This window comes from Typopeltis vanoorti, chromosome 21, assembly GCF_054136105.1.
Source record: "Typopeltis vanoorti isolate ZY-2024b chromosome 21, IOZ_Tvanoo_1.0, whole genome shotgun sequence".
Classification (NCBI taxonomy): domain Eukaryota; kingdom Metazoa; phylum Arthropoda; class Arachnida; order Uropygi; family Thelyphonidae; genus Typopeltis; species Typopeltis vanoorti.
This window is the reverse complement of record NC_143569.1, coordinates 76,710,128-76,725,170: the sequence shown is the minus strand read 5'-3', so window position 1 is coordinate 76,725,170 and position 15,043 is coordinate 76,710,128. Positions and strand designations below refer to the sequence as shown.

The 15,043-nt window shown below is 35.7% G+C and overlaps 1 protein-coding gene across 2 annotated transcripts in view; it reads left to right on the top strand.

Moving 5' to 3' along the window:
• LOC150094999 (pappalysin-1-like) overlaps nucleotides 1-15,043 on the top strand; it is a 171,488-nt gene that overhangs the window by 33,624 nt on the left and 122,821 nt on the right. For both annotated transcript variants that reach the window (XR_016550119.1, XM_090411011.1), the window contains exons 5-9: nucleotides 804-949; nucleotides 2,218-2,508; nucleotides 7,926-8,234; nucleotides 8,349-8,623; nucleotides 13,279-13,451. Coding sequence is in view for 1 of the 2 variants with exons in the window: in XM_090411011.1 (XP_090267137.1) it covers nucleotides 804-949; nucleotides 2,218-2,508; nucleotides 7,926-8,234; nucleotides 8,349-8,623; nucleotides 13,279-13,451 (1,194 nt within the window). In the remaining variant the exon portion in view is untranslated. The remainder of the gene's footprint in view (nucleotides 1-803; nucleotides 950-2,217; nucleotides 2,509-7,925; nucleotides 8,235-8,348; nucleotides 8,624-13,278; nucleotides 13,452-15,043) is intronic.

The window sequence follows — 15,043 nt, the reverse complement described above, 5'->3', positions numbered from 1 at the left end:
CGATAACATTTATTGAATTATTATGATCTTTAGTATTAAGAGAGAGAAATCATACTGTTGAATACTTTTGATTTTTCATATATATGATGTAATTTCTTCTTTTAGCAGCAATGGTTTATGTGCATTGTGTGATTTTTGATAATTACACTGTTGTGAAAACACATGATAAACACATCCGTTTATTTTCATTATAGGGAGTAAGAGACATCCTTTTAACCCTATCTGCCGTTTGGAGACTGAGTGGGCAATTTTTATAACAATGACATATTAAAAACAAAAATTAATAAATAGGATTGGATATCATTAATATAATAAATAACCACACGTAATACTGCATTTATAGGGATGATAATGCATGCAAGTTGAAATTAATTCAAGATGAGTTAGTCTCATAATTCTAATGCGCAGATAGGCGATGAGTCGCATTGCACTGAATTACACCGGTGTAATACATCGGTGTATTTCTGTTAAAAAAAGTTTCTAATTTAGTTATCTTCTCACTGTTTATTTAACGATTCTGATTAGTGGACAATATGCTTTTTGAAAGGGGATTTCAACTGAAAGCGTCTCTCTCTCTCTCTCTCTCTCTCTCTCTCTCTCTATATATATATATATATATAGAGAGAGAGAGAGAGAGAGAGAGAAATAAAATGCTGTTCATATGGATTTATTATAGAGTACTTTATATACAATTACAAAAAGTAATTGTAATTATAATTGCATATACATAATGAATTATATCATGAAAAAGAAAACTTTATCTCATGCTATCTGAATTCTGAGCTTCTTTTTTTTTCTTGCAGAGCATACTTGGACGTGTTTGAATATAAGGCCATATTAAAATATGATAATTCCAGGCATGTTAATATCATGTTTGCCCAGTGGACTAATAAATATATTATAGGTGTTGCTACATTTCCGTGGGAAAAAGATGTCTTTTCCGAGTTAGGTGAGATGCATATATATATATATAATACTCCTCAGAAAAATATGTTATCTAATATTGGTAGACAGTACTTTTTTGACTGTAAAGTATATTTGAAAAGTTTCTAGCATTTATTTATTACAAAAAAAGAAAGAAAAAAAAGAAAACGATTTTATGCCATTGCACTTAAAATGAAGGGAATTGAAATGTTTATCTATGGACGTCAATACAAACTAGGCTAGAGGATGTCGTGTGAATTTGCAAAACATAGCAGTGTGCTCTACTAACTATGGTGATACCTGACATTAAAGGGAACTACTTCGAAGGTCGATAACTATGACCGAGGGCAAGCGCCCTTTACTTTCTTATTATACTTTGTAATCCCTTAACAGACCACTCTTCGAATTTTGACTGCTTTTTATCAAACGAACAGTTTATTCATACTGATGACAGCACACTTTGCATTTATAACTATTTGGAAGCTAACCAAACACGATCAACTAATAACTATCTATATTTAGTTATTATTTTTTGCGGAAGACCCTGCTGAGAGCTGCACTATCGTCAGCATAACCCTCAGCATCCTCAGAGCGCACTGCACACTACATACCGAAAGGGATAGTGTAGAACCGTATCAGACATGCCTTGGGCACACGAAACTTCTTTCTATTCAACACATACAAGCAGTTCAATAATATCATTCTGGATAAAATCATTCTGAATATTTTATAGTCATGACTCATGTATTTAAAATATCCTGAATCCTGATAAGGAGTGATCCTGTATGACATAAAACAGGAAAAGCATGTTCCTATTCAGATGCTTCTTGTATGTTGAAACATCAATTAATTTATTTAATTTTCTATTGGGAAAGTAATTTTTCCATAAAATAACCTCGTGACCCTTTCTTTTTCGATTGTAATTCATATTTGAATATCATTCATACACTTAAAGATGTCTGTTAAGTGAATATTAAGAATTTGCTAAGTACTGCAGTAATAACTGAAATAACTTAACGCTTGTATTTTCGAAAACATTCCTGTTCTGTTTTTGTGGTCTTAAACCACAAATGCCATAACACCTTAAACTGTAGGCTGTTTTGGAATGTTAAAGAATTTTGTTACTAGTATAGAAAATATCGTAAAGAAGTTCAGAAACTATCTTTACCATGATTCCTGTAAATAAGAGTGATGATGGAATATCTTATCTATTATAATACCCATTTCAAATACAATTACTGATAAATGCCAATTGCATAAAACGTAACTAATATACATGTGTATTTTTGATAGGGGGAATCGTTGTTCGTCCTTATGAATTTGGACTTGATGGTCACACTGATACATTAGTCCACGAATTGGGTCACGCCCTTGGCTTGTGGCACGTGCACAGAGGAGTATCTGAAGTGGATTGCCGTGATCCCTGCTTTGAAAAGGAAGCATCCTTGCGTGTTGGTGATTTGTGTGAAGATACTGCACCTACTATAGAAAATGACGAGTGCCGGGATCCAGCTACTGAAATGACAATTTGTGGAGTAAAAAAGTTCGAAAATACGCCCTTCAGGAACTACATGAGTTATGCAGGTTAGACATATTGATGTGCGAGTGTATAGATTTTTATTCTTGTTGTTTGTTTCTGAAGACTGGTTGTGTATAACGAATATATGGAATATAAATTAAACATTATTCAAACATTAAGCCGAATAGGGCGTTTGATCATCCATTTTTGTTTAAGTGGTTGTTCGTTTGTTGTCAGGAAAAACGTATTTGATGTATTCACTAACATATTCATTAATGTATTCTCTCTCCCTCTCCCTCTCTTCAATACCACTTGCATTTCGTTTCTGTAAATGAGGTCTGAGTCCAGCGTTTCTGCAGCTGATGGATGAGCTTTCGCATGACTCCTCTTCATAGGTCGCAGATGATGGTTCCATAAAGAAACTTCGAAAGGCAGAGTTGGATATTCCAAAGACAATTCGCCAAAAAAAAAAAAATTCATTCAAAAAGCAGTTCGTCAAAAAAAAAAAAATTCACCGATTGATTTATCGTTATATATAAAAAAAAATCACTGAGTGGTATGTGAATGTAATTAATCGAAATACAATACACTGAACAACAATTCTTCGGGCAACAATTAATGGGGGGTGGGGGGAAGAAGTTCGTCTAATGACAGTCCATTTTAAACATTTTATCTAAAAAGTGATTCACCAATCATTTTGATGAATTAATTTTCATAATTAACCGAAGGATTATTATTATTATTAAAATTAATTCATTAATTGCAAAATTTCGTTTTAACTTTTTCGGTTAAATTACCTATTATTATGTAAGCCACAGACAACATGATTAGGTAGTCATCATCGATTTTAATAGTTGTTTTGTTCAGTTTCAGAATATTATTTTGTATAAACAGTTTTCCCTGTTTCACAGTGAAACTGGTGAAACATACTTTGTTTCTGTCAATTATCCTGATAGTAACTATTGTCATTGAATAGAACGAGAGATGTAAAATATAAAAATCCTGTACTTCTGTAAAAACTAGTATATATTCAACTTAACTGGAAAATATTGTTTACTTATATGGATTCGTTTAGATTTTTTTTTCAGTATCTTGATAACTGCGATCATAAGGTCTACCCGATTTAGAGTCAATTTACTTTTCTTTTTATGAAACATTATTTACTATTTAGTCTTATCATGTGAAATAGAAAATAGTAATTAGTTTTTCAGATATCAGCTTTAGTTCAAAAAACTAGCAGACGAACTTAAAAGCTACCAGACGAATAGTATAGCTTTTAACGCCTATTTACATATGTAACTATATAACATACTGTATTTATCTCAGCAGTGTGAATGAGTGGAAACAGTGCTCCTTAGATATGTATTTTGTCCTCCGGAAAATGTGTCCCCCTATTTTGACCCACTTGTACTTTACTCTTATCCCCCAGTGACGGATTAAGGATTCTGCTATCATTAGATCATTGAAATAAGTATCTTCTATATGAACTTATCTCATTGTTTATGAATTTTAAAGTAAATACGAAACTAAAATCACAGTAACTAGATGTTTACAAGTTTTATTATTCTAAAATGTTTGTTCATTACATTTTTATGTCACTTTCACTTACAAAAGGACGTAAACTGTAGTACATTTGACGTGAGATCGTTATAATATTATATTTTACTAGACAGGTGAAAATACAAATGCAAATACAATATAACAATAATAAACTTTTACCGAGCGATTTTTTACTGTGTCTTCCGCGAACCCAGTTTTCCGAGTTTACGCTCTTGTCCATTAGTTGTATTAACGAAGTGGTGTTGATAGTCGCAAGGACTGTTATCTAGTCTCCGTTTTCCAAACCAATCTGTTGTTTGAGATTACGGCTGAAGCAACCAGGACTATAAGGTCATTGTATTTTGCCTAACTGCATGCGATCTTCTTACTAATTTTTCTGTGGAGTTTCTTGAAGGAAAAATCCTTTACTTCCATATGAGACCAGCTAACTCACTTTCAGTTGAAAACTTAATATAAACTTAATATATATTATTTCCGTTCTAGACGGAATTCGAACCCAGCTCTTTCCATACGAAAGGACATCGTCAGTACCGACTGAGCTATGGAAGCTCGCCAAACAATACAGAATGGATGGTCATATGTATTTTGCATGAATGATCAAATTAATGTTTTTACATCTGTACTTTTGGTCGACAAAATTATTAATTCTGAACAGTCCACAGAAGTTGGTAAGCTTTCCATTTCACCAAAAAGCATCTAATTGTGGATTCTGACTAAAACTTCATTTCACCGTTTCTTTTTGTTTCTGTTTTAGTACAAAAGCAAAACTGATTCATACGCTGCTTACAGTGAATGCATAAAAAATAACAACAATGAAAAGGTTTTAAAGAAATAATTCACAATTAATTAGTTCTAATTAAAGCCTAGACCACGTTGTAGGTTTGATTCTAGGCCCCCACTGGAGGAAGTTTTATCTACTTTTTTAGTCTGTTTTCCTGAATTAGCCGATCTCTGTTGCAAGCAAATATTGTTTTTCTCTTTAAAACTCGGAATTTTAACACCGAAACTATACCAAATGGCCTTATAATTCATACCATTGCACATATATAATTGACAAATTAGGGGATGAAGAACACTGTGTAGTAGAACATTGTCTGGTACTCTCTCCCCATGGTCTTCGAAATCATCAATAGCCTTGAACTCAGCTATCGTTTTCCAAAACTTAGTTAAACTTATTTAAAATAAAGAGCCAGGAGGCTTCAATTCGGCGACGTAAAAATTATTTAAATTAAGAGGATATTAAATCCCACATTATTTCAAAGCCGAATAAGAAACTCAAAGATAGAAATATGATCTAAGAGTTTCATGCCGAATATAGAAACTATATAAAGTTCGGCGAGTCCAAGCGTAAGCCAACACATGGTAGGGCAATGCCAGGGCAACTCTTTGCAAAGGTGGAGCAAGTTCCGATCACTATTCTTGGTATTTACCCATAATGTAAAACAACAGCTCTTAGGCGATGTATTACTGTTCTACATTATGAGAGAAAGTCACTACCCAGACCGGTTTCGACTTTTTTTGAGGTCTCGTCAGTGAGTAGGTAGACCTGAATGATGCCAAGATGGTAGTGAACAGAAACTTACACATACTGTACCGATGGGCTTACTATGCGTCCCGGTTTGAAAGAATGGTCCCGGCGTCCTAGCCAGTTTGTCATTTTGTCCCAGTTATTTGGTAAAAATTTAAAAGTGCAGAATATACACGCAGTACAAAAAGTGCAGCCTCGAAAAATGGCGATTAGGCAACACGAATACCCCACTTTGACTCTGGCCTGTACGCTGCGTCGCAAGTCATTGTTGAGCATGCGCAATCTTAGTTGGGTTTAGATTGCAAGTCGGTGTTTCTTTTCGGCGTGTTATTTGTGATTTTTTTTTACTTCATTAAATTAATTTAACCCCAAAATGCTAAAACGAAACTGTGTGTTTACGGATGAATTAAAAAAGGATTATCCGTTTTTGAAAAAAGTTTGTGGTCATATTGACAAAATGAAATGTGAACAGTGCTCTTCAGAATTTTCTGTGGCTCATGGTGGGCGTTCGGACATAAAAAATCACTTGACATGTGCGAAACATAAGGCTAGTCTCGCAGCGGCAGGAACTTCCTCAAAGATATTGTCATATTTTAAAGGTGACGATCCAAGTGACAGAGAATTTTAAATAGCTGCTAAAGAAGCAACTTTTGCATTTCATGTTGCTATTCACAATCTCAGCTTTAAGTCTGCCGATTGTTCATCTAAATTGATATCAAAGCTTTTTGAAAGAAAGTTTAGACTGGGGGTAGAACAAAATGTGAAGCCATCATTGTTAATGTGATTGAGCCTCTGTTGTTTCAGCAACTTTGTGAAGATTTAAACAAAACAAATTTTGTGACGATATCAATTGATTCTTCCAACAGGAAAGAAATCAAAACTGTGCCATGTGTTGTGCGGTATTTTGCACCAGATTGTGGAGTAAAAGTTAAACTTTTAGACTTTCAATCAGTTCCCGGTGAAACTGCAGAAATACTGACAAACCATTTAATGTCAGTTATGAAAACTCAGAATATAACAAAAAAATTATTGGATTTTGTGGAGATAACTGCAATACCATTTTTTTGGGGGGGTCTAAAACGGAGAGGAGAAAACAATATTTACAGTCGATTGAAGAAGGAACTAGGAAGAAATATTGTGAGCACTGAAGGTTTAATAGTCGAAATTTATAAATATTTCCACATTTATACGGTTCGAGTCACTCAACTAAAAGCGTTCTGTGAATTTGTAGATGTAGAGTATAAAAAGGTTCTTTCAACATGGCAACACCCGTTTTCTTTCGCTACTTCCAGCTATTGACAGAATACTTGACATCTATGAGGGACTGAAATCATATTTTATTTCACAAGAACACTGTCCGCTGATGATAAAACAGTTCTTTGATAATGATTGTGGTGAAATGTATTTGCAGTTTGTGCACGGGCAACTCAAATTGCTTAACAAATCTATTTTGATTATGGAAAGTACAAAAGCGAGTGCAACAGATATTGTCATTGAACTTAGAAAAAAATTAAAAACAAATCTTGAGGAAAGGCGTGATAATAAATTTATACCTCAAGAAGCAAAAAAGCTTTTTAGAATGCTGGAAAATAACGCAAGTATTAATATTAATACAATACTACGAGAGTTTACAAAATTTTATGACCGATGTCTTTCTTACATTGAGCTTTGGGAAAACAGTTTTGGTGGAGCAGAATCTTTTACTTGGATAAACAACAATGAATTAACTTGGTCAGAATTGAAGCTTTAGGTGAAAAAATTAATGAAACTCTTGCAAATAATGCAATAAACATGGATGAACTGTTTGATGAAGTGGTGATTGCAAAAGGTTTTTGGTCGGCAAACTATGACATTTTGAAAAATATAAGTTGCGGAGAAAAATGGATACAACTATTCATTCATTTCAAAGAAAAGAACATTTCATTGCCCAGTCTTGTCCAAATTATAGAATACATTTTCAGCCTGCCAGGCACATCTTCACCTGTTGAAAGGATATTCTCAATAATGAATAACATATGGTCTGAAGAAAGAGGTTTGGACTGCATAAACACTAAGAGAGAGAATAGTAAAAAAAAAGTGTCATCCGAACATTGGTTTAATATCTACTATTTTAATTAGAAAAAGTGTGTGTGTGCTGAAGGAAAATGTCTTAAACACTGTTGCATTGACATTAACAAGGACTAATTTGCATTTCCACTAAATAAATTTGTTTACAGACTCTTCATGGAGTCTTTGACATTTAAAACAACTTTGGTTATTCTAAAAATTTTATACTGCTTGCCATTGTTTTTATTTTATTTTTGAGGAACATGTTCTTCATCAGGGAATTTCTGTAATAGAGTTTACAAAATAACATAAAAATATATGATTTCTAATTCCGTTAATTTCCACTAGATGATGCATGTACCGACTTCTTCAGTGATCAGCAAGTGGCTCGAATGCATTGTTACTTAGACTTGCGATACGGCACCTTGCAGAATGCCGTTACCGAAGAGCTTCCTACAATACCTCTGGAACCCATCGTCACTTCTGCCACTGATACAGCAGTCACTCTAGTATGGCCTCCACCATTATCCATCACAGGTTTCCATGAGAACGCGGATTGTTCTCAATGCACTCAGGATCGAGAACTTATTCAATTTGCATCGAAAGCTACGTCATTGAATTCAAGTCCAACATATGGACAGCCATTCCAAGCAACAGGTAGATTGGTTGAGTTTATTGGTTGAAATAATGAAGTCTATTTTATTTTTAATAATTTTAATCATGTTAACAAATTAATCTCACTCTATAATTCAATATGTAAATATCTTTCAGGTCCACCAGACGCTGAAGTTTGCAGCCTTAGTTATAAAGCATGGATACCGGATTCGACGAATTGTTCAGACGAAGGATGTACACTTACGTTGTCTTTCAAACATACCGTGATTCCAGCTTTCCTCTCTATTTGGATCACATGGAATGCACATTACGGCCTTAGCGAAATACAATTCATTTTCAAGGACGGAACAAATGAAATCATATCTGACATACGAGCTTTCTGCGATATGCCATTGACGATTCCTCTAGCATTTGAGAAGCAACTGGATAAGGTAAATGTTTTCTAAAGATATTCAATTATATCACTGTAATGAGATTACGAAAACACAGGCATACCCTTCAAACATCATTACATGTTATAGATCCCTGCATCTTCCAGGCACCACATATATCACTTCTATGGATCCAGAGACTGCAAAATTTTGATTTTCTAGCTTAAAAATGCAATATCATGTTTCAAAAATCGTATAAACCGTTAAAATGATTTTCTAAAAAAAAAAAAAAAAAAAACGTACAGTATTGATTATACGTATACCTGATTCATCCAGCAATAAAGTTTAATATTAATGGCATCAAACAGTGGTAGAACCATTAGCTATTCTCTCATCATTGGACAAAAATGTTAGGATTGAATTTTGAATGGAAATAATGCAGAGAAACATGATTTTCCCGATAGCATTCTCATGCAGTAATGTAATTCTTTATTAGAGCTTTGAACCGTATCAGTTTTGGATTGTGTATACACTGCAGGCAGTTTAATTCGTATCGCATAAATTTTTTTTTGTATCGCTTCGATTTATTTTGTCCCATTTTTGCGATATATGTATAAGATTCCAAATACCAAATTTTCATTTCACAGCGTCTGTCCAGACTTGAGTGCATTCTTCTGGTTCCCATCTGCCATACGGCCGCGGGGGGTAGCTATATGCTACCATTCTAGGGAGAGATGATTATGAGCAAGGTGGTTTCCCGTTGCCTTCCTTGCCGTAAGTATTTATGACTGTAACCTGTGTGTTCACGGGGCCGGTTTGCCTGCTTGTGGGATGAAAAACCCCAGATAAACTGGCGGAGAAAACCCTGCTGCCCACGCCCAAGACCGGCTTACTTGGCAATGGCTGAGGAAGATCCTTCAGCTCCTCACGTCGTGGACGAGAATCGAATCTAGGACACTCCTTCCCCAGGCATGTGGTTGCGAAGCGCAAAGCCACTAGGCTAACCGCTCGGACTTGAGTGCATTAATTTTGTTATAAATAATTTCAGTGTATCGCATAAATGAAACTTCAAAAACTTTTAATAAAGATTCCTAATACTGTGCTAGATTTTACTAAAATCTTTACTAAATGAATGGCAAATTAAGCCTAATATTCAGAGCAGAAAACATACACGTCGTTAACTCAACTTATTATTACCGAAATTGACGAAAGTCCTTGATGATTTGTAGAGGGGTAAGGGTGGAATAAGAAGATTCATAGCGAAGAATATAACCATATTTATAATAAAATTAATACATTTTATTAATTAGGTGACTTGCACGATGATTTAATTTACATTTCCACTAAATGTAAATCGATAGGATTTCTAAGAGGGTGGTCTGACAAGTTCTCGGCTTCGACCATAGATGGTAAGACTATCGGCAAGAGATTTTTATTTTCTAAGTTGGTACATCTATCATAAGCATCCATGTGAAATTGCAAGTCATTCTATCAAGTAGTTTGTTTTATACAGCTGTCTGAAGGAAAAGTGTTGTCTGTATCCCTTGAAATGGATAACATCTAGTATCGTATAAAATATAAAATCCTTTGTTTACAAAGGTTCATTCGAAGAAATTCGAATGAAAGAAATTCGTTTACAAAAGAAATTCATTCAAAGTTCATAAACGTTTATGGGCACTCTTCTCCCTCGTTTTCGACAATTAAGAAATGGGCTGCCGAGTTTAAACATGGCCGTACCAGCCTTGAACATGATCCACGTGAAGGACGTCCAAAAAGTGTAACAACACCAGAAATCATTGATCAAGTGCACGATATGGTACCGGATGACCGGCCAGTCAAAGTGCGTGAAATTGTGGAGACTATAGGCATTTCAAAAGAACGTGTAGGATATATTTTGCGTAAAGAATTGCATGTGAAAAAGCTTTACGCAAGATGGGTGCTGCGCTTGCTCACAGCAGATCAAAAACACACTTGCATGAAAATCTCTGAACAGTGCTTGGAGCGTTTTAACAAGAATAAAACTGATTTTGTGCATCGATTTATACTATGGATGAGACTTGGATTCACTATTACACACCAGAATCCACACAGCAGTCAAAACAGTGGACAGAAGCCAGTTGTTGAGCGCCAAAGAAGACAAAGTCGGTTCCATCAGCAGTAAAGTCATGCCATCGGTGTTTTGGGATGCTAAAGGCATTTTGTTTATTAATTATCTTGAAAAGGGTAAAACAATAACCGGGGAATATTATTCCGATCTTTTAATAAGACTAGACGAAGAAATTTGAGAAAAGACCCGATTTGCAGAAGAAAAAAATCATTTTCTATCAGGAGAATGCACCTGCCCACAAAAGCGTTTTGGAAATTGGGAAAAAAATTAAGAGATCTGAACTATGAATTATTGGAACATTCACCCTTTTCCCCAGATTTGGCTCCTTCTGACTTCTGTCTGTTCTCAAAACTAAAACTCTTCCTTGCTGGTTAGCGGTTTTCTTTGAATCAAGAGGTGACTGCAGGCAGCTGTGGAGGGGTATTTTGCAGATCTTACTGAGAACCACTACAGGGACGGGATAATGGCGCTGGAGCATCGCTGAAATAAACGTATTAGTCTTAAGGAAGATTATATTGAAAAACAAAAATAATTTTGAAATTATAAATTCGTTTTTTCATTGTTAGGCGGAGAACTTTCCAGACCACCCCCGTATTCTAATATCCTTGTGTAGGGATTATGGCTTAGGCGATGAGTGCATGATATGTAACGGAGCAAATGGAGAGTAAAGAGAATAACAATGATGAGAGCTAATAGGATTATTGCACTGCTCTGCATTTTCTGTATATGAATGTTGCAATTATCATGAGCGAGGAGAAAGAGGTTATGGACTTGGTGAATTTAGTCTTCAAGGTCATTGATACCAGTGAAACGTAGTTGACAGGATATGCTACTCTGAGAGGAAATGAATAGCAGTATATTTTGGGAGGAGAAAATGGGTGGTGGGGAGTACGACGTGATAGTAGATGAATTCTGACTAGTCAGGGTGTTGAAAACCAGGATGGTGAATGGGCAGGAGTGGAATATGTAGTGGGACATTGCTATAGGTCAGAGAATATAGAGGGTGACAAGAAAGAAATGTTTAGGCATTACTTAGCCAAATGATCCAGATAGGAAATATAAACAGAAAAGAGAAAGCAATATACGATAGTTGTTGTTTCAGCATCAGAAGGATGTGATTTATTATTGGAAACCTACTGCACAATACCACAGGTGGGCCATGGGTTATGTAATTCAGAAATCCTGTTCTAGGGACCACATGTAGCACTTTTTCAAACCTCCAATGAATGAACGGGGTAGTGGCTTTACACCAGGTGATGAAAATCATCTAATTGCGATTGTGATTAAGATGACATCATGTACAGTTAGCGAGAGTGAAGTGGTTTAATTTAAAGCAAGCAAGCATGTGGCGATATCGAATGGGCAAACATGAAGAAAGTTCAGTTTGCTTGTGAATTAGTTCAGGAATATCTAATAGCAGCGATGAATGATTTTCTTGGGATGACAAAGATAAATCAATTAGGGAAGAAATACACTGCTTGAAAAGAAGTCAACGGATTACCCCATGGCAAGATGCATCCTGCCATGTAACGAATCATGTGTTTGTAGCCCGTATAAATTGGAAAAATATGATATTCCCAAATCAGTGCAACTTTATCCGGAGAAAAGGCTATGAGAAGGGAACTGGGAGAGTTTGAAAGAGGCGTTGCGATAGTATGCCATGTTGCAGGATTATCTTGTCAACAAGATAATCCTGCAACAAGATTGGGATGGCCCAATCTTGTTGACAGTTTGGGCCCTCCCAGTGAACAATCAGCGATACCGTACTGATGGTATCACTGACGATGAGTCGAGTGGGTCGTCAGTGGACAACTCACCCCCACTTATTAACGTGACCGTAGGATACTACGAAGGATAATATGTATAAACCTCCATTCGTCTGCCGACATGTGAATGCCAAGTTCCAGGCATCGACTGGAATACGAATTTGCACAAAAACATTCAGGACTGAGGCTCACAACATGGATTTCTATGGCAGGACCTCAATATGCAAGGCCCATATTATCCGAACTAATGTCAGCGTCGTCTTCAGTGGGAAAAAGAGTGTATAACTGTGGGACGTAGATTGGAAGGCTGTGTTATGGAGCGAGGAATCTCGCTACATGCTCTACAGAGCAGATGGACAGTTGCGGATAACAGGGTGAACGTCTCTTTCCAGAGTGCGTAATCCTCAACTATGAAATTCGGAGGTGGCGGAATGATGGTATGGTCTTGTTTTTCCTGGTCTGGCCTCGGTCCTCTGTTTGTGGTGCCACGAATATTTGAACTCCGAGAGGTATCTGAACATTCTGGATAATGCCATACTTTCTACTTTGTGGCTTTTCCAGCAATAACCGGAATCATCGTGAACAACATGCTCTTCAGATTATGTACGAGTATTCGTACATAATCTCCTCGTATGTTCGAAAATATTAAGTGGCATTAGATGTTATTCAAAAGATTGATTGACTTGACAAATAATAATTTATATTAAACACGATAATTATAATTAAATATGATACTTTTTGCTTTTTTTTAATTATTATAGATTACTATTTTAGTGGACTGATGAATTCAGTTATTAACGTTACTTGTGTGCGTATTAAATAAAGTTCATGATTCATTTCAGCTTATCTTGAAAGCCAGTAACGCTTTCGTAAGTGTGGATGCGGTTCAGGTAATATCGACAACAAATCACCCTCTCTGTGCTCCTTGTAAACCCTTGAGATATAGAATATTTCGACAACCACCTTTTGATTCCGGACTTTTCAAAGAAATTGACTCTACAGAATTTACTGACCGGTAAGTTGAATTAAATTTCAAATAACAAATGATGCTAGATCTAGGCCTCATTTTACCAAGAAAAGCAATATTCAATATTCGTGGCACCACAAACAGAGGCCAAACCATAAAGAAAAGAATATACGTGCGCCGTTGACAGATGTAACTGATAGTTTTCTGCCTTAGTTGTTAATGCAATGATTCTTGACAGTCCACTTCAACAGCACTGATTTTTTATGGAATGTTTTTTATCCGTTCTTGATAGCAAGCATTTAGAATTTCAAGTGTAATAATGATAACAATTCTCAGAATTGAGTTTGAATTCCAGCTCATTTCCCACTGCAATACGAGAAGCGGAGCGTTATCGCAGTGGTACTGGACTTTGAGAATCAGGTAATTCTACAACTCGGTTTCTTGTTTATTTTCCTCGAAGTGTTTCCTTTATGAAGCTGGGCCACACCCAGTTACACTCTCAAGAAATATCACGAGTCAGATTATATTTAGAATTAAAGCTGGTTCTCTTTATAAACTATGTGTTCGCAGAACACAATCTGTTTATTTTACGGGAAGTAAACTCAACTTCGCGCAGATTACGGTTGTTTAGTAAGTATTAATAAGAGATAAGGTTGTATATAATTATATCTGTCATTGAGTATGTTTGCAGTACTTTCTTTTGTGCGGATTAACATTCAAGTTTCCAAGAGAGACACTCTGAGACTAATTAAAGTAAGTTTCGTTAAAGGGACTTAGAAACGATTTTTGTATCCTTGATCCAAATATATATAAACCAATCATTCGAATAAATAATAGCAAATTCTGTTCTTGTTAAGTAGTATTAGAAGCATTTCCCCAAACTTCTTTTGCGAGGAGGTGGAGGATATTTTACAAAATTTGGAGAACATCTAGAAAACACAACCAGTTCTTCTAGGAACCCTTCAAAGATGTTATGTACATGCAGTAAGTTGCTGTGCTTAATGTTTTCCTTGTTCAAGTCTTGGTATAGTGGACATGTACACGTCGAAATGATATTTAGCCTTTGTCTAGGATATAAGCTATGAGCTGAACTAATGCTAACTATTTACGGACAGTGTGTTCGGACAATTTCGCCGAACATACGAAACCTCACAAAATTTTACCTCACCAAAATGTTTTGTTGGATTGGATAATTATCCCTTTTATGACCCTCCAATCACATGAATCATTTCACAATTAAAAAAAAAAAAAAGGCGCATTTCGTTCAGTTACGTGATGGCAAAACAAACAGAATCACATGCAAGACGGGTCGAGAGCTGTCTTCAGCCTAAAAATTTATCTTGAACTAGGAATGCTATTCTAAACATCTACGATGGTGTTTTGCAATGAATTGCGAGTTCACGTTTATTGAATTCGCTGATAAGTACTTATCTTACCGACATATCAACGGAAACGTACATGAATCACGTCGGCTTTATCAAGAGGCTTTCTTAGGTCCGAATTCCATGCTCACGAACATCCATTCGTCTTCACCATCAAAATTTTTGTGACCATAGTAAAGTTTCTGCACAAATGAAAAAGGACAAGGAACTTGAGGATAGGACAGCAGAAGCTGAGGAAAACATACTACGACAATTAAT